Here is a 19,147-nt window from a genome sequence, read left to right on the forward strand (position 1 = left end):
TGAGGCTGCAGTGAGCCTCGGATCACGCCACTACACTCCAGCCTGGGTGACAAAGCAAGACCCTGTCTCAAAAATAAAATAATTAATTACTTAATTAATTAAAATACTTTGGGAGGCCAAAGTGGGCGGATCACGAGATCAGGAGATCGAGATCATCTGGCCAATATGATGAAACCCTGTTTCTACTAAAAATACAAAAATTAGCTAGGTGTAGTGGTGGGTGCCTGTAATCCCAGCTACTCGGGAGGCTGAGGCAGGAGAATCACTTGATCCTGGGAGGCGGAACTTGCAGTGAGACGAGATCGTGCCACTGCACTCCAGCCTGGGTGACAGAGAAATACTCCATCTCAAAAAATAAAAATAAAAAATAAAAATAAAATAAAGGGATCCTTAGGCCGAAAGAGGGTTAGACCGGGAACGCTTCCCTAAGGATTTGCCCTTTGAGTTGAACTGGCTTCACTAGGTGAGCAAGGAAGCTGAAAGATCTCCAGGAGGTCACAGCATAGCCAAAGGCCATGTGGCTGAGAAGACTGTGGAAGTCTGAGGGACAAAAAGCAGGTCCATCTGGCGTGGCGCATCGTGGTGATGCAAGATTCAGCCAGAGATGCGATGGCCCCAGATCAAGCAGGGCCTTGCGGATCACCATAGGAGTTTGTCCCTCTTCCAGAAGCAGAATTTTCCAAATTCCGGGACAGTGTGGCAAAATAATTCAAGGTTATTTATTTATTTTTATATTATTATTATTATTATTTATTTTTATTTATTTATTTTTTGAGACGGAGTCTCGCTCTGTCGCCCAGGCTAGAGTGCAGTGGCCAGATCTCAGCTCACTGCAAGCTCCACCTCCTAGGTTTATGCCATTCTCCTGCCTCAGCCTCTGAAGTAGCTGGGACTACAGGCGCCCGCCACCACACCCGGCTAGTTTTTTTGTATTTTTTAGTAGAGACAGGGTTTCACCATGTTAGCCAGGATGATCTCGATCTCCTGACCTCGTGATCTGCCCATCTCGGCCTCCCAAAGTGCTAGGATTACAGGCTTGAGCCACCGCGCTGGCCTATTATTATTTTTTGAGACAGTCTCACTCTGTTGCCCAGGCTGGAGTGCTGTGGTGCGATCTTGACTCACTGCATCCTCTGCCTCCCAGGCTCAAGCAATTCTCCTGCCTCAGCCTCCTAAGTCGCTGGGACCACAGGCACTCACCACCATGCCTGGCTAATTTTTGTATTTTGAACAGAGATGGTGTTTCACCATGTTGACCAAGCTGATCTCAAACTCCTGACCTCAGGTGATCCGCCCACCTCGGCCTCCCAAAGTGCTGGGATTACAGGCATGAGCCACTTCACCCAGCCCAATTCAATATTATTTGAATAACATAAACTGAATCTCTCCAAATTTCTCCCTTTTCAACTTGCATCCCCGTTCTCCGCCCAAGCATAGTTTTCTTCCCTTGGAAACAATGTGTCGTTAAGGCTGGCTAATCTCTCTTTGAAACTTAAACCTGTTACTGTTTCAGCAGGATCTTTTGACATTGTTTTATTTTCATTATAACCTTTTAAAAAACTGTTACTTTCTAAATAGGGAGAGTGATTAATAAGTGGGCTAACTCAAAACTATTAGATGAATACGGTTAGCTGGGCATGGTGGCATATGCCTGCAGTTCCAACTATTCCAGAGGCTGAGATGGGAGGACTGCTTGAGCCTAGGCGGTGGAGGCTGCAGTGAGCTATGATGGTGCTACTGTTCTCCAGCCTGGGCAACATAGCAAGACCCTGTCTATAAATGATAATAATAATAGTACAGTTGTTATGAGAATATCACAAAATCCTGACCCCTCAACCATCTGAGGTTTGAGAAATTCTAAGAGTAATGTAGAAGCCACTGATTTAATGAGATGATAAATATTAAGCATGTAACACCTGTTTACCCAAAACAACCTCATTCACTCATTCAGGCCCAGTTTGGACATTGGTGAAATTAACAGAATTAACTTCTGAGTTAGGGCACAGATCCTAAGTAAACAATAAATACCTGCAGGTGCAGTGGCTCATGCCTGTAATCCCAGTACTTTGGGAGGCTGAGGCAGGCAGATCACCTGAGTTCAGGAGTTCCACACCAGCCTGGGCAACACGGTGAAACCCTGTGTCTATAAAAAATATGAAAATTAGCCAGGTGCAGTGGTGTGCACCTGCAATCCCAGCTACTCAGGAGGCTGAGGTGGGAGAATCTCTTGAACGTGTTAGGAAGATGTTGCAGTGAGCCAAGATTGTGCCACTGCACTCCAGCCTAGGCAATAGAGCAAGACCTTGTTAAAAGAAAAGAAAGAGCCAGGCGCGGTGGCTCATGCCTGTAATCCCAACACTTTGGGAGGCTGAGGCGGGCAGATCATGAGGTCGAGATCAAGATCATTCTGGTCAACATGGTGAAACCCTGTCTCTACTAAAATACAAAAAATTCCGGCCAGGTGCAGTGGCTTATGCCTGTAATCCCAGGACTTTGGGAGGCAGAGGCAGGTGGATCACCTGAGGTCAGGAGTTTGAAACTAGCCTGGCCAACAAGGTGAAACCTGCCTGGCCAACAAGGTAAAACCTCGTTTCTACTAAAAATACAAAAATTAGCCAGGCATGGTGGCGGATGAATGTAATCCCGGCTACTCAGGAGGCGGAGGCAGGAGAATTGCTTGAACCCAGCAGGTGGAGGTTGCAGTGAGCCAAGATTGCGCCACTGCACTCCAGCTTGGGTGACAGAGTGAGACTTCGTGTCAAAAAAAAATTAGCTGGGCTTTTGGCTTGGAGGAGACCAAGGTGCAACTTTCTTTTTTTTTTTTTTTTTTTTTTTTTTGAGACGGAGTCTTGGTCTGTGGCCCGCGCTGGAGTGCAGTGGCCAGATCTCAGCTCACTGCAAGCTCCGCCTCCCGAGTTTACGCCATTCTCCTGCCTCAGCCTCCCGAGTAGCTGGGACTACAGGCTCCCGCCACCTCGCCCGGCTAGTTTTTTGTATTTTTTAGTAGAGACAGGGTCCCACCGTGTTAGCCAGGATGGTCTCGATCTCCTGACCTCGTGATCTGCCCGCCTCAGGCTCCCAAAGTGCTGGGATTACAGGCTTGAGCCACCACACCCGGCCAAGGTGCAACTTTTCTTCGGTCATCCAGAATCCAGGTTCTTCTGACATCAGCCATTTCCACCATGCTGCCAAAGTTCAACACCAACAAGATCAAATTCGTATACCTAAGGCACACCAGGGGTGAAGTGGGTGCCACTTCTGCACTGGCCCCCAACATTAGTCCTCTGGGTCTGTCTCCAAAAAAACTTGGTAATAACGTTGCCAAGGCAACGGGTGACTGGAAGGGCCTGAGGATTACAGTAAAACATTCAGAACAGACAAGCCCAGATTCAGGTGGTGCCTTCTGCCTTTGCCATGATCATCAGAGCCCTCAAGGAACCACCAAGAGACAGAAAGAAACAAAAAATCATTAAACACAATGGGAATATTGCTTTTGATGAAATCGTCAACATTACGCGACAGATGCGGCACCGATCTTTAGCCAGAGAGTTCTCTGGAACCATCAAAGAGATCCTGGGGGGTGCCCAGTCTGTGGGCTGTAATGTTGATGGCCGCCACCCTCATGACATCATAGATGACATCAACAGTGGTGCTGTGGAATGCCCAGCCAGTTAAGAAGCGCAAAGAAAAATATTTCAATAAAGGGTCATTTGACAACTGGAGGAAAAAAAAAAATTAGCCAGGTGTTGTGGCATGTGCCTGTAGTCCCAGCTACTCAGGAGGCTGAAGCAGGGGAATTGCTTGAATCCGGGAGGCGGGGGTTGCAGTGAGCGGAGATTGCGCCACTGTACTCCAGCCTGGCAACAGAGCGAGACTCCGTTAAAAAAAAAAAAAAGAAAAAAGAAGAAGAAAAGAAAGAAGGAAGAAAAGAGAGAGAAGAAGAAAAAAAATAAAAATTAGCTGTGTGTGGTGGCATAGTCTCAGCTACTCCGGAGGCTGAGGTGGGAGCACTGCTTGAGCCCAGGAGCTCAAGGCCACAGTGAACTGTGATCAAGCCACTGCCCTCCAGCCTGGGTGATAGAGAGAGACTCCAGTCGAAAGCAAGCAAGCAAGGAAGAAAAGGAAGAAAGGAAGAAAGAAAGAGAAAAGGAAGGAAGGAGGGAAAGAGAAAGAAAGAGAAAGAAAAAGAAAGGAAGGAAGGAAGGAAGGAAGAGAGAGAAAAAGAAAGAAAAGAAAGAAAAAAAAAATTAGCTGTGCATGGTACCTGAGCCTGTGGTCCAACCTGCTTGGGAGGCTGAGGTGGGAGGATTGCTTGAGCCTGGGAGTTCGAGGCTACATGGCTACTTTGAGCCATGACTGCACTGAAAACTCTTGGCCTCAAGTGATCCTCCAACCTCAGCCTCCTAAATTTTTGGGGTTACAGGCATGAACCACGGCACCCAGCACATTTAGCATCTTCTATGTGCTAGGCACTCTGCTAGGTTTGTTGTAAGGATTACATGCAATATCTCAATCCTCACAACAAACCTAAAAGGCAGGGACTATTACTATCCCCAGTACATTGCTGGGGAGACAGGCCCAGAGGGGGTCAAGTGACTTGCTCACTTGCTCAAGGCTGCATAGCAAGAAAGTAGACCTGGTTGTCTCCCTCCAGAATGTTCTTCTTCTTCTTCTTTTTTTTTTTTTTGAGACAGAGTCTTCCTCTGTAGCGCAGGCTGGAGTGCAGTGGTGCGATCTCAGCGCACTGCAGCCTGTGCTTCCCGGGTTCAAACGATTCTCCTGCCTCAGCCTCCGGAGTAGCTGGGATTACAGGTGCCTGCCACCTTGCCCGGCTAATTTTTGTATTTTTAGTAGAGATGGGGTTTCACCATGTTGACCAGGCTGGTCTCGAACTCCTGACCTCAGGTGATCCGCCCACCTCAGCCTTCCAAAGTGCTCAGACTACAGGCGTGAACCACGGAGGGGCCCGGAATAGGTGCTTCTTACCCCACTTCTGCAGCTGGCCTTTGTCACTCAGCATCATGTTTCTCGTTCCGAGTTATCTGTGTGGCCTGTGTGTGTAGTTCTGTCTGGCTCGGGCCTTTTATCCTCTGGGGAGGACCCATCTGGGAGGATGGGCATATAGGCTGTGCTGTATGCAATTTGTGCCAATTTAGTACAAGCCAGCAGCAAACACCTTTCTGGAGTCTCCTGCTGCAGGCTTGGGGTTCCCTGCTGGAACCTGCTGGTCACAGGATGGGTGACCTTTTTAGTTTTCACAGTGTCCAATCAATTAGTCCAGGCCTCACCAATGTCATTTGCGGTGACAAGGTTCAATGCTGCCTTTTCTGATGGGTCCAGTGGGGTCTTGGGCATGGGTGTGTCTCAAGGGGATGTGTCTGTAGGGTGTTGGTTCCAGCCCCATCTTCCGTCCCATCACTTTCAGTCCCCAGCCCCACGGCGGCCGGGCACCGGAAACCCCCAAGGCCCGGACGGGGGTGGGGGTCGGCCAAGCCGCTTCCCGCGGAAGGAAGGGCCCGGCGGTTCCTGCGACAGGATGCGCGGCGAGGCCCCCTCCCCAGCGGCCCGGGACTTCCCCAAGCCGCGCCACGCTAGCGGGGGAGTAACTCCGACGTGGGTGCATTGAGCTACCGCCTGCGGTGTGGGGCTCCAATGCCCCCACGTCCCCTGGGGGAGTTGGGTGGGTCAGGAATCAGAGTAGGTGGCGCCTTTTAAAAGTCCCCCCACGTGTTCCCAGGAAGGAATCAGGCAGCCGTGGGGGCGAGCTTGGCTGGAGGAGAACGGTGAGAAGCTCTCCTTCACAATCCACACAGGAGGGGAAAGGGGGTGTGGGTTGGGCGGAAGGGGAGCCAAAGCTCCCAGATTCCACCAGCAGACGTTTTGAGGCCGGTCTGCCCCTCCTTCTACACTCCGGCCACGGGGTCAGTTCCCCTGGGGTCATGGGAAGCCTGCGGCGGCAGAGCCAGCCGTCGGGGGGGCGGGGCGAGTGCTTTCCCGGCGCCTCCCGCCGCCACCACTCCCCGCACCTGCGACTCCTTTGTCTTCCCGACAGGCCCCCTCCCTTCGCCCTGGGGCAACGCCTACAACCCCACTCCTAAACCTACGTGGGGGACATTGAAAGGGCTTTCTCTTTTCAGGGTGGTTATTCTAGAGCTGGGGAGTGACCCAAGTAAATAACTAGGGCTGTAATGGGCATTTTTAAAAACCTAAAGCCGGGTGGAGACACTGCTTAGAGGCCCATTTCACAGATGAAGAAACTGAGGCTGCACGTCCCTGCCTAAGCCACAAAGCGATTTCTCCAGGAAGATACGGGAATTGGGGAATAAATAGCCCTTCAAAGCTCACCCGCTCAGCTCCACCTGAGGCTGTAGGGCCCCGGCCGCAGCTGATTCAGTTTGGTCTCGGGGTGGGGGCGGGGGGAGAGATCTACCACCTTTCAAGGCTTCAAAGGGCGATCAGTCCCCACCTCCGCTTGGGGCACTGTGTTTAGTACTATCGTCTCAACTCAGAAAGCCCCAACCTCCCTGTCCCGGAGTTGTAGGACAATTTCAAGGGAACCCCCAAATCTGGAGGGGGCGGGGCTCCAGTTAGGGAATGCCCGGGCAAGGCAAAGAGGGCTCAGCCCTCTCCCGCCCACGTGGTAACCGGTCAGACCGGTTCTTGGGGCCCCAGCGAGCCGCCGCCAGCCCCTGACCCTTTAACCCCGCCCCTCCCCCACCAGAGCAGAAAACCAGACAGCACCGGCTTTTTTTACTCAAATGGTCTTTATTTTCCTATCTGACATTTCTAACAAAACGCCAGGTAGACGGAGTTAAAAAGAATTCACCACACGAAAGGTAAACAAAACAGACCCTCAGGAACTCCCTGGCAAAGATGTCCCCTCCCCAGATTGGCCCAGTTTCACCAGCAACTGGTCTCGGCTAAGCTTTATGCCTTTCCACTGATACCCCCACCCCTCCAACATTCTCGTGATTCAGACCAGGAACTTCTGGGATGATTGTGTCCGTGTCTGAGGGAGGGGCACGCTGAAACCTGGGAACCTACTGGGCACCTCTAATGCAGATGAGAAAAACTTGAATGTGAAACTAGATCAGCCCCCGCTCTCATCCGAAGGTGCAGAGGCGCGGGACATTAACCAGCAGCACGCGGGGGTGAAGTGACTCAGGCCACTCTCCTCCCCACTCCCCAGGGCGGGTGCACGCCCCAGACCCTCCTCCCAGGCCCCACACCCACGCAAGGCGACAGGAAGCTCCCCACGCCTGCCCCATGACGCAACGATGACCGCTTACACAAGTATGTCAGCGGAGGGGGAAGGGGAGTGCCTGGAATTCTCCGAGGTTGGAAACGCAAAACCAACTCTTGAAAAACCTTGAAAAGGGCCAGCACAGCCCCCAGTAAAAATCAAGTCCGACCCTGAGGAGATCTACAAAACAAAACAAAACAAAAATACAAAACAAAAACCCAAGCCTCCCTTCTCCCAGTCCAGAAGGAGAGCGAAAGGTTCACGTCCCAGTCCACTAAGACAGCACCTGTGGGCGCAGGTCTCTGCGGCAGGCGCCCGCGCCCCCGGCTCAGACTCCTCAGTGCCGTCGCTGCACACTGAAGGCGATGGCTCCCCGGGGACAGAGTCCCTCTCCGGGCCTCTCAGCAGCCCGGGCGGCGGCTTCTCTCCACGGTTTTCGCGGGCGCTCCCCCCGGGATGGAGGGGGGTGGCCTCGTCTCGGGTCTGCGCCCTCCGGCCGACGGTTCGACGCGCGCTCTGGGATCTGGCAGCGCCGCTCGGGGTCCTCAAAAGGCCACCACGGCCCGCACGAGCACGTTGAGCATGCTGTCCGCGGGGCGGCAGGCGGGCTTTGCCTCGCACGCGGGCGGCGCCGTCGAAGGGGCCGCGGGGCTGCAGTTCAGGAGGCCGGAGAAGCGCCTCTGCAGGACGCGGGCCAGGTTGGGAAAGGCGCCCTCCGCTTGCGCCGGGGGCGGTTGCAGGCGATCGGCGACTTCGGATGACGCCCCCTCCTCTTCCTCCTTTTCTTCCAGCCGGGCTTTCTTGCTCGGGACCAGTCCAGCGTCCCCGCCGTCGCTCAGGCTGCTGCTGCGTCGTTTGCGGCTGACTTTGGCGGGGCGCGGGGCACAGTAGGCGGAGGTCTCCTCGGCTGTCGGCGCCTCCTGCGTGTCCATGGGCTCCGGAGACGGGTGCTCACCGTCGGGGGTCGCTGTCTCGGCCGTGGACTCAGCTTCCCGGGGCGGGTGCAGGCGAGGGTCAGAGGGGAGGGCGGGCGGCAAGGACACCTCGGGCTCGAGGGCCTCTACCTTGGCCGAGAGGTAGAGCTCCCGGGCGCTGCGCATGACCAGCGACAGCTGCAGACTCCGGTGCAGCCGCAGGCCACCGCGCTGCATGCGGGAGTGATACATCTTCCACACCGACAGGGTCATGATGCGCTGTGCCTCCTTCTGCACTTCCATGGCGACTCGACGGCGACGGCGGCGTGGGCTCCCGGGACGGACAGAACAGGCAGCAGGTGCACTCCGGACAACGGGCTCGCTCACGCCTCTCTCCACGAACCAACCCACGCAGTGACACTGCTAGGACGCTCTGCCCGGGCGCCCGCCACCCAGGCCCTTTTATACCCCCAGTGACGTCACTGAGAAACCCCGCCCAACCCAAGAACGCATCCGGGCTTTCCAACTCGTCGCGGCCAAACACTCCTTAAAGCGACAGAATGCGATTTACCCAGCAGGGAAAGGGGACGGGAACCCTGGCGAAGCTTCCACCCACTCCACGCTGAGCTCTCTGGGTGGGCTCCTTTCTCTCGGCCCCGCCGATGCATCAGCGCCTTGGCCCAAGGAAGGGGGGTCGGGGGTGGGGCTCAGGGCCTACCCACATGCTCGCGTCTGGAGGCCCCAGTGGGTCGTGGGTGGCAAGTTTCCCTTCACACAGGGAAAGACCTGGGTTCCAGCCTGACCATCCCGTGTGGCCACTGTTCTTAGCATTTACCAGGTGTGTCTAATGAATGTTTTCTGCACCAATAATCATGCTAACAGCGCTTACTACGTGCCAGGCTAGGTTAAAAGCTCTCCTTTTATCAGTAATTCACCGAACCGCAGCCTCCACTCCTCGAAGGATACTGTTCTATCTGCTTCTTTCAAATGGGGAAACCCAAGGCACAGTCACTGGGCCAATATTTGCCAGACAAACAATATTTGCTACTGCTGTGAAAGGAGGCCACTGGGGCCTCCAGCTCTTTGGTCTCTAGCGTACGACAGCCCTTGCTTGTAGGCGGTGCGCCGCCCCGGGCTGCGGGTTCCCGTGATTCGTACCAAGCCATTCCCCCGCAGTTTCCTGCGACAGGAGCTCCACGGGTGGGCTTAGAGCGCACGGCTGCGAACCCGGCGCGCACGACAGTCCCCGTGAACACGTGGCTGCCGCCCCCTAGACAAGGGGGCCGAGTTCCGCCTCCGCGCTCCGGGAGGCGGGGTTCGGTTGGGAGCTGGAAACCCAGCAATGCAGAGACACAGCAAATAGAAATCCTCCGCCCTACCCTCCGCTACGCGCCGTCTCTCCAAGAAATCCTAATTGCAATTCCTCCAAAAAAAGGATGCAGACTTGTTCGAATGGCTCCATTCATTCCTGGTGCGGGCCCTTTAAGGGGTAGTGCGCCTCCCGTTTCCGCCCGCACTGGCTCGCGGCGCCTTCCCGCCACCAGCGCCCGCTGACTTCCACAACTAAATTTGGACGGAGTGACGTAGGACAGTCGCGCGGGCCGCTTCCGGTTGCCCATATTAGGAAAGGGCCCGTGATCGCCTTACCAGGCGGTGGCGGGGCTTCCGGAGGGGCGAGGGGCGGGGCTTTACGCTCCGGACACGCCCCTCCCCTTCCCCTGTCTAGCCAGCCGGAGCAGGCTGGAGCCCCAGGCTTCCTGACTCGCATTCCAGCCATGTGGGTGGGGAGGAGAGTTTCACTTCCTTCCCTCCAGGGGCCAGGAAGGCGTGACGCCAGGAAAGCACCCCGCAGCGGGTAGGGGCGACCGGAGGGCTCCCACGGAGGCCATCTCCTAGAGACGCTACAGAATGACCCTACATACACAAGAGACGACCCGCTGAGACCCACTTCATCCCATCTCTCCCCTTCCCAATTATTTCCACCATACAAGGCCCCCTCCCAGGTTATCCCTGACCCCTGCCCCACAGTGATCTTCTCAGGCCTTGGGGCACCCTCCCGTCCCGCCCTCCCCCCGCACGGTGGGAACTCAAAAATTATTCCCCCTTAAAAGACCCTTCCCAAAGTCGTCCCCATTCAACGATGGTGCCACACTGCGACGACCTGCCGAAGACGCCCCCGTCCCCGCCCCACTAACCTTACCACGGAGACCCCACAATGACTTACCCGGCCCAGGCGCTATCTCTGAGACCCCACTCAGCAACTCTGACGCGCAAGGGGGCGACCTTCCGAGGACTCCCTCGGATAACCCGCCCACCCTCCAGGGGAGACCAGGCCTCCTACCACTCAAAAAAGTGCTTTCCCGAAGCTCCCCTCACCCCCCAACACACAGAGCGCCACTGTCACACATAGGGACGACCCTGAGTCCCTTCGCTGATATTCCTGGCCCGTACCCAGACGGAGACCCCACACACAGAGGGCCCCCCTGGAGACCATCCTCAAAGCCACCACACCTCCCGCGACCCCCAGGCTCGCACCCAGAAAGAATCCGCGCTTCTGAAGACACCCACCTCCACGCACGCTCTCGAAGGTGACCTCCCCCCGCCCCTGGAATATCTGGGACCCCCACTCACGACCACCTCGCCCCAAGGCGACCTCGAGGTGCCCCCAGCTTGCCCACTTATCAGGAAAGAGAGATTTGGAGAATGCGGCAGAACTCCCCGCAGGAGCAGGCCCGCTCCTCGCCCCGCCCCGGCAGGGAAAAGGAAGGACCACCTCTCCCCCAAACCTTGCCCAAACCTGACACTCGGGACTCTGGACTGGGACGATCTCCCAGGTGCCAGCTCAGGGAGTCCATGAAAACGTTCAACGAATCGAATGAGCCCCTTCCCCAGCCACAGTCCCCAGCCACCAGAGATAAGGGAGGCTACCATTATTTACATTGCCCGTGCCTGGAAGGGAAACTGAGGTTGAGCAGGAACAATCCGAGGAACTGAGCCTTGAACCGAGATTCCGAACTCGGAACCGAACAGGCCCAGCCAGAACTCCGACACCGCCCCCTACGGTGCGGCACAGGGGGGCGAAGGGGCGGGGCATGCGTACCGGAAGCTGCCTTTGCCCACAACTAAGATGGCTGCAGAGAGGGCGGAAGTGTCCTCACGTCCGGCCTCCGAGGCCTCTCTTTCTCCCTTGGCGGTCCCGCTCTCGATGGTGGCGTGACGGGGGGCGGGGGTGGTGGCGCGTTCTCCTGGGTTGGGACAGAACCAGCCCGCGAACCCAGGCCGGGAGGGGGGTTCGGCCTGGGGGGAAGGGGATTGACATGTCTCTCGAAGACCCGTTTTTTGTAGTCCGAGGGTGAGTGACAACGACGGGGGAGGGCGGAGGGTGCTCCGTCCCCAATCCAGCTAGTGCCCGGGTGCCGGCCCCAAGCGTGCCCGGCGGGCTAGGCAAGGCCGTCGGGGTGCAAAGTGGGAGGCGCACGCAGGGGTATGTGGGGGTCTCCGGAGTCCCCCATGCGTTTGGGTTTGCAGTCGGGGGCAGAGGCAGGCGGAAGGACCGCCTGCCCCCAGCTGCGCCCGCCGTGCCCCTGCCCGCAGCGAGGTGCAGAAGGCGGTGAACACTGCCCGCGGGCTGTACCAGCGCTGGTGCGAGCTCCTGCAGGAAAGCGCGGCGGTCGGACGCGAGGAGCTGGACTGGACGACCAATGAGCTACGGAATGGCCTGCGCAGCATCGAGTGGGACCTCGAGGACCTGGAAGAGACCATCGATATCCTGGGGCTTTGTGGCGGGGGGGTGGCATGGGAGAGCTCACTGCGGTAGCAGGGGGCCTGGGAGCCCGCCCTCGGGGAGGGCTAGACCCCTAGGGAGGGGGATGATGATGATATCTGGCTCTGGCCTTGACCCTTGACTCTCAGCCCACGTATAGTGGAAGCCAACCCAGGCAAGTTCAAGCTCCCGGCCGGGGACCTGCAGGAGAGAAAGGTGTTCGTGGAGCGGATGCGAGAGGCAGTCCAGGTCAGGAAAGGTCCTGCAGGCGGGGAGTGGGAAGGTTTGAGTGTCTTTTTTCTCTTCTCTTCTTTTCTTTTCTTTTCTTTTCTTTTCTTTTCTTTTTTTTAACAGAGTCTCGCTCTGTTGCCCAGGCTGGAGTACAGTGTTGCCATCTTGGCTTACTGCAACATCCGCCTCCCGGTCTCAAGCGATTTTCGTGTCTCAGTCTCCTGAGTAGTTGGGAATACAGGTGCCTGCCACCATACCCGGCTAATTTTTGTGTTTTTAGTAGAGACGAGGTTTCACCATGTTGGGCAGGCTGGTCTCGAACTCCCGACCTCAGGTGATCCACCCGACTCGGCCTCTCAAAGTGCTGGCATTACAGGTTTGAGCCACCGCGCCCGGCCTGAGTGTCTTTCCTCCCTAATGCTGTCCTCACCTCCAGGAAATGAAGGACCATATGGTCAGCCCAACAGCCGTAGCATTTTTGGAGAGGAATAATAGAGAGGTAAGCCTTCCTAACCCATTCGGTCCACCTGAGCGCCTGGGGGTGACCACACCTTTGAGTGCAAGCCAGATCCCTCTGCATGTGTTTGCCTGTCCCTTTTGCGACAGTGTCCGTCCTCTCTATGTGCAGTTGTCTTCTTGCTGTCTGCCTGCCTGCACTTTCTCGGTGTGTGCACCTGAACTTCTCTGTGTGTATATGTCCGTGGGTTCCTCTCTGCTGTCTCGTGTGGGTCTATACTGGTTTCCTGTTGCAGGGGACGGCTGGGGGCCTGTGTACCTATCTCCTTTCTGCTTCCATACCATTTGTCCTGTTTGCAGCTGTTTCCAGGACGCATGCCTGCCTTTTACTCTTTTTTTTTTTTGAGATGGAGTCTTGCTCTGTTGCCCAGGCTGGAGTGTAGTGGCTCGATCTCAGCTCACTGCAAGCTCCGCCTCCCGGGTTCAAGCGATTCTCCTGCCTCAGCCTCCCTAGTAGCTGGGATTACAGGTGCCCATCACCATGCCCAGGTAATTTTTATATTTTTAGTAGGGTTTCATCATCCTGGACAGCCTGGTCTCGAACTCCTCACATCTCACATCAAGTGATCTGCCCGCCTCAGCCTCCCAAAGTGCTGGGATTACAGACATGAGCCATCGCGCATAGTTTCCTTTTTTTTTTTTTTTTTCCCTGAGATGCAATCTCGCTCTGTTGCCAGGCTGGAGTGCAGTGGTGCGATCTTGACTCACTGCAACCTCCGCCCTCCTGGGCTCAAGTGATTCTCCAGCCTCAGCTTCCTGAGTAGCTGAAATACAGGCACATGCCACCATGCCCGGCTAATTTTTTTTTTTTTTTTGAGACGGAGTCTTGCTCTGTTGCCCAGGCTGGAGTGCTGTGATGTGATCTCGGCTCACTGCAACCTTCGCTTCCCGGGTTCAAGCCATTCTCTGTCTCAGCCTCCCGAGTAGCTGGGATTACAGGCTTCCACCAGAATGCCTGGCTAAATTTTGTATTTCTTTTTTCTTTTTTTTTTTTTGAGACAGAGTCTCGCTCTGTCGCCCAGGCTGGAGTACAGTGGCCGGATCTCAGCTCACTGCAAACTCTGCCTCCTGGGTTTATGCCATTCTCCTGCCTCAGCCTCCTGAGTAGCTGGGACTACAGGTGCCCGCCACCACGCCCGGCTAGTTTTTTGTATTTTTTTAGTAGAGACAGGGTTTCACCGTGTTAGCCAGGATGGTCTTGATCTCCTGACCTCGTGATCCGCCTGTCTCGGCCTCCCAAAGTGCTGGGATTACAGGCTTGAGCCACCACGCCCGGCCAAATTTTGTATTTCTAGTAGAGACGGGGTTTCAACATCTTGGCCAGGCTGGTCTTGAACTCCTGACCTCGTGATCCACCCACCTCGGCCTCCCAAAGTGCTGGGATTAGGTGTGAGCCACCGTGCCTGGCCAATTTTTGTATTTTTAGTAGAGACGGAGTTTCATCATATTGGCCAGGATGGTCTCGATCTCCTGACCTTGTGATCCACCAGCTTTGGCCTCCCAAAGTGCTGAGATTACAGGCATGAGCCATTGCGTCCGGCCAGCTTCCTTTTTTTTTTTTTTTTTTTTTTTTTGTTAAATGGAGTCTTGCCCTATTGTCCAGGCTGGAGTGCAGTGGTGCAATCTTGACTCACTGCAACCTCCACTTCCCGGGTTCAAGCAATTCTCCTGCCTCATCCTCCCGGGTAGCTGGGACGACAGGAGTGTGCCACTATGCCCGGCTAATTTTTGTGTTTTTAGTAGAGACGGGGTTTCCCCGTGTTGACCAGGCTGGTCTCGAACTCCCGACCTCAGGTGATCTGCCCCCCACCTTTTCATCTGTGCATGCACCTAACCTATTTGGGTGTGTGCACTTGGCCTCTGAGTGTATCTGCATTTCCCCCCGTCATATCCTCATATCCGCCATATGTTTTCATATGTTTTCATATGTTTCCATATGTTTTCATATGTTGAGAACCACCAGCCTTTCTCTCTCCCTCATAAGCCTACATGGGGTCAGGGAGGGTCCTACCAGTTTGTCATCCCATAGCTGTGCCCACATGCCTTCCAGATGCGCTGCCTTGGGGGAATTGAAGTCCAAACTCTAAAATACATCTGTTGAAGCTGGGCACGGTGGCTCACACCTAAAAGCTCAGCACTTCGGGAGGCCAAGGCAGGTGGATCACCTGAGGTCAGGAGTTCAAGACCAACCTGGCCAACATGATGAAACCCTGTCTCTACAAAAAATACAAAAATGAGCCAGGCGTGGTGGTGAGCACCCATAATCTCAGTTACTTGGGAAGCTGAGGCAGGAGAATTGCTTGAACCCGGGAGGTAGAGGTTGCAGTGAGCTGAGATCACACCACTGCACTCCAGCCTAGGTGACAGAGCAAGACTCTGTCTCAAACAAACAAACAAACAAACAAACATCTGTTGGGCCAGGTGCAGTAGCTCACGTCTATAATCCCAGCACTTTGGGAGGCCGAGGCGGGTGGATCACTTGAGGTCAGGAGTTCGAGACTAGCCTGGATAACATGGGGAAACCCCATCTCTACTAAAAATACAACAGTTAGCCAGATGTGGTGGCAGGTGCTTGTAATCCCAGCTAAAATCCCCCCCAAAATAAATAAATAGTAAAATTTGACATTTACTAGCATTACTATGTGTTGGGCACTGCTCTAAGTGTCCCCCATGAATTAATTCTTTTTTTTTTTTTTTTTTGAGACAGAGTCTCGCTCTGTCGCCCAGGCTGGAGTGCAGAGGCCAGATCTCAGCTCATTGCAAGCTCCGCCTCCTGGGTTTACGCCATTCTCCTGCCTCAGCCTCCCGAGTAGCTGGGACTACAGGCGCCCACCACCTCGTCTGGCTAGTTTTTTGTATTTCTTTAGTAGAGATGGGGTTTCACTGTGTTAGCCAGGATGGTCTTGATCTCTTGACCTTGTGATCCGCCCATCTCGGCCTCCCAAAGTGCTGGGATTACAGGCTTGAGCCACCGCGCCCGGCCTTTGAATTAATTCTTTAAATCCTCATTTCAACCCAGGAAACTTCCCATTTTATTTATTTTTTGGGGGGCAAGGTCACTCTGACACCCAGGCTGGAATGCAGTGGTGTGATCTCAGCTCACTGCAACTACCACCTTCCAGGTTCAAGTGATTCTCCTGCCTCAGCCTCACAAGTAGCTGGGATTACAGGCGTGCACCACCACACCTGGTAATTTATTTTATTTTATTTTTTGAGAGAAGGTCTTAATCTGTCACCCAGGCTGGAGTGCAGTGGTGTGATCTCGGCTCACTGCAGCATCCGCCTCCCAGGTTCAAGTAATTCTCCTGCCTCAGCCTCCTGAGTAGCTGGGATTACAGGCACCCGCCACCACGCCTGACTAATTTTTGTATTTTTAGTAGAGACGGGGTTTCACCATGTTGGCCAGGCTAGTCTCAAACTCTTGACCTTGTAAACCATCTGCCTCGGCCTCCCAAAGAGCTGGGATTACAGGCATGAGCCACTGTGGCCGGCCCAATTTTTGTACTTTTAGTAGAGATGGAGTTTCACCATGTTGGCCAGGCTGGTCTCAAGCTCCTGACCTCAAGTTATCTGCCCACCTCTGCCTCCCAAAGTGCTGGGATTACAAGCCTGAGCTACCATGCCCGTCCTGTTCTCTGTATTTTACAGATGAGGAAACTGAGGCACAAGGAAGTCAAATGACGGGGTCTCTGGGTCACCTTGCTAGTAAGTGGTGAGCGGGGAATGCAGACTTTCCTGCCCCAGAGTCTGCCTCCCTGACTCACCACTGTGGGGATTTGTCCCCCATGCCCCTCTGGGAGTTGGGGTCCCTCCCCGAGCCTATGTCGTGTGCCCCTGCAGATACTGGCAGGCAAGGCAGCTCCCCAGAAGTCACTCAGCGACCTGCTGGATGCCAGTGCAGTCTCGGCCACGTCTCGCTACATCGAAGAGCAGCAGGCCACACAGCAGGTTTTGGGGCCGGTGGGGTGGATCCTGGGAGGGGAGAGCCTTGCAGACCGATCTGAGGCCTGAGGTCCCTTTTTGTTGTTGTTGTTGTTGATATGGAGTCTTGCTTTGTCGCCAAGGCTGGAGTGCAGTGGCGTGATCTCGGCTCACTGCAACCTCCACCTCCCAGGTTCAAGCGATTCTCCTGCCTCAGCCTCCTGAGTAGCTGGGATTACAGATGCGCACCACAATGCCTGGCTAATTTTTATATTTTTAGGAGAGTTGGAGTTTCACCATGTTGTCCAGGCTGGTCTTGAACTCCTGGCCTCAAGTGATCCACCTGCCTCGGCCTCCCAAAGTGCTGGGATGACAGTCATGAGCCACCGCGCCTGGCCTTCTGGGGTCCTTTTCAACAGCACCTCCCACCCCTTCGCTCTGCAGCTGATCATGGACGAACAGGATCAACAGCTGGAGATGGTGTCTGGGAGCATCCAGGTTCTGAAGCACATGTCCGGCCGCGTTGGGGAAGAGCTGGACGAGCAGGGCATGTGAGGCCAGGACCCTGGGGGTGGGCCAGGGTCTCTCGGCCACCCTGGTGTGTCTGGGCCGTCTGGGGCTCATGCCATCCTGTTCTTGGCAGCATGCTGGATGCCTTTGCCCAAGAGATGGACCACACCCAGTCCCGCATGGACGGGGTCCTCAGGAAGTTGGCCAAAGTATCCCACATGACGAGTGGTGAGTCCCCTCGGGGGCGAGGTCAGTCCTGGTGGGGGCAGGTTGTAGGTGGTACCCTCTCCCCCGGTGACCTCTGATCTTCTCGTTCCCAGACCGCCGACAGTGGTGTGCCATCGCCGTGCTGGTGGGGGTGCTTCTCCTCGTTCTTATCTTACTTTTCTCCCTCTGACCCCAGCCCTCCCTGGCAGGCTGGTCCGTTAAGCCTGGGGAGCCACCAAGCACTTTGGAGCTGGCCTAGCCCCCTAGGAGGAGAGGGTCCCTCCTGGGTAGCTGGAAAGTAGAGGTTCCTGCCTGGGGAACTGTCCCCACGGCTCCCCCCCCAGAGCCAGTGGTACCCTTCAGGACCCTGGGCGGAAACCACCACCACTGGTCCTGTCTCAAGTGCACTTAGGGGGTGGTGGAGGCAGGGTCACCTCAGACACACCCCTCTCCATTTCCAGTTCCGGGACCCCAAAGCCATTCGCCCCTGTGCCTTACACATGTGCCAACCTGGAAATAAAACGTCAGCCTTTTTTATACGTATTTGTGTTGTGTGGTGTGTGTTGACTGCAAATGCGTGACTGAGCCCTGATTGGGACTCCCATTCTAAGCCAGTACTTGCACAAGTGTCCCAGTGTGTGTGTGCACGTGTGGGTGTTCCGGATTCCTTTTTTTTTTTTTTTTTTTTGAGACAGAATTTCACTCTTGTCACCCAGGCTGGAGTTCAGTGGTGCGATCTCTGCTAACTGCAACCTCCACCTCCTGGTTTCCAGCAATTCTCCTGCCTCAGCCTCCCTAGTAGCTGGGATTGCAGGCATGTGCCACCACACCCAGCTAATTTTTGTATTTTTAGTAGAGATGGGGTTTCACCATGTTGGCCAGGCTGGTCTCAAACTCCCGACCTTAAGTGATTTGCCTGCCTCAGCCTCCCAAAGTGCTGGGATTACAGGCGTGAGCCACCGCGGCCAGGTGAATCTTTTTTTTTTTTAATGGCTTAGGTTCTCTTGATCTTTTTATTTTTATTTTTATTTTTGAGACGGAGTCTCGTTCTGTCACCCAGGCTGGAGTGCAATGGCGTGATCTCGGCCCACTGCAACCTCTGCCTTCTGGGTTGAAGCAGTTCTCATGCCTCAGCCTCCTGAATAGCTGGGATTACAGGAATGCTCCACCATACCCAACTAATTTTTTATTTGTAGTAGAGATGCGGTTTTGCCATGTTGGCCAGGCTGGTCTTGAACTTGAACTCCTGACCTCAAATGATCCGCCTATCTCGGCCTCCCAAAGTGCTGGGATTACAGGCATGAGCCACTGTGCCTGGCCTGTTTTGGGTTTGTTTGTTTGAGACAGGGTCTCTCTCACTCTGTCTCCCAGGTAGGAGTACAGTGGCACAATGATGGCTCACGGCAGCCCGGAACTCCTGGGCTCAAGGCAGTCAGCCTTCCACCTCAGCCTCCTAAGTAGCTGGGACCACAGGTGCATGCCACCTCGCCTGGCTATTTTATTTTTGTGGAGACAGGGTCTCCCTATATTGCCCAGGTTGGTCTCAAACTCCTGGGCTCTACTGATCCTCCTCTCTCAGCTTTCCAAAGTACTGGAATTATAGGTGTGAGCCACTGTGCCTGGCTTCTATGTTATTATTTATTTATTTAGAGACGGAGTCTTGCTCTGTCATCCAGGCTAGAGGGCAGTGGCACAATCTTGTCTCACTGCAACCTCCACCTCCCGGATTCAAGTGATTCTCCTGTCTCAGCCTCCTGAGTAGCTGGGATTACAAGCGCCCGCCACCACACCCAGATAATTTTTGTATCTTTAGTAGAGATGGGATTTTGCCATGTTGGCCAG

General features: G+C 54.9%; 2 protein-coding genes and 1 pseudogene across 4 annotated transcripts; 2 read left to right on the forward strand and 1 right to left on the reverse strand.

The window, feature by feature from the left end:
* The first annotated feature begins 3,092 nt into the window (after positions 1-3,092).
* On the forward strand, positions 3,093-3,675 carry LOC119621833 (large ribosomal subunit protein uL11 pseudogene; annotated as a pseudogene).
* Positions 3,676-6,745: 3,070 nt separating this feature from the next.
* IER2 (immediate early response 2) lies at positions 6,746-9,688 on the reverse strand. The gene has a single exon (XM_007995477.3). It carries the CDS (start codon positions 8,458-8,460, stop codon positions 7,789-7,791), a length of 672 nt encoding a protein of 223 aa, XP_007993668.1. The 5' UTR covers positions 8,461-9,688; the 3' UTR covers positions 6,746-7,788.
* Positions 9,689-11,270: 1,582 nt separating this feature from the next.
* Positions 11,271-17,848, forward strand: STX10 (syntaxin 10). Of its 3 annotated transcripts, XM_007995478.3 has the most exons (8): positions 11,271-11,509; positions 11,752-11,921; positions 12,075-12,169; positions 12,588-12,650; positions 16,508-16,615; positions 17,033-17,139; positions 17,232-17,326; positions 17,419-17,848. In XM_007995478.3, the coding sequence occupies exons 1-8, from the start codon at positions 11,475-11,477 to the stop codon at positions 17,493-17,495; spliced, it is 750 nt and encodes a 249-aa protein (XP_007993669.2). In that variant the 5' UTR covers positions 11,271-11,474; the 3' UTR covers positions 17,496-17,848. The 3 variants fall into 3 exon arrangements, with proteins under 3 accessions (XP_007993669.2, XP_007993670.2, XP_007993672.2); XM_007995479.3 differs by lacking the exon at positions 12,588-12,650 and having other exon boundaries at positions 11,319-11,509; XM_007995481.3 differs by lacking the exon at positions 17,419-17,848 and having other exon boundaries at positions 11,319-11,509; positions 17,033-17,135; positions 17,232-17,320.
* The last annotated feature ends 1,299 nt before the right edge of the window (positions 17,849-19,147 follow it).

The sequence above is a fragment of the Chlorocebus sabaeus genome, chromosome 6 (assembly GCF_047675955.1).
Source record: "Chlorocebus sabaeus isolate Y175 chromosome 6, mChlSab1.0.hap1, whole genome shotgun sequence".
Taxonomy (NCBI): Eukaryota; Metazoa; Chordata; class Mammalia; order Primates; family Cercopithecidae; genus Chlorocebus; species Chlorocebus sabaeus.

Coding starts and splice junctions, on each gene's coding strand:
- IER2 (XM_007995477.3), bottom strand. CDS start 8,460: ATGGAAGTGCAGAAGGAGGCACAGCGCATCATGACCCTGTCGGTGTGG.
- STX10 (XM_007995478.3), top strand. CDS start 11,475: ATGTCTCTCGAAGACCCGTTTTTTGTAGTCCGAGG. Junction 11,922..12,074: donor GGACCTGGAAGAGACCATCG/ATATCCTGGGGC, acceptor CTCTCAGCCCAC/GTATAGTGGAAGCCAACCCA. Junction 12,651..16,507: donor TGGAGAGGAATAATAGAGAG/GTAAGCCTTCCT, acceptor GTGCCCCTGCAG/ATACTGGCAGGCAAGGCAGC.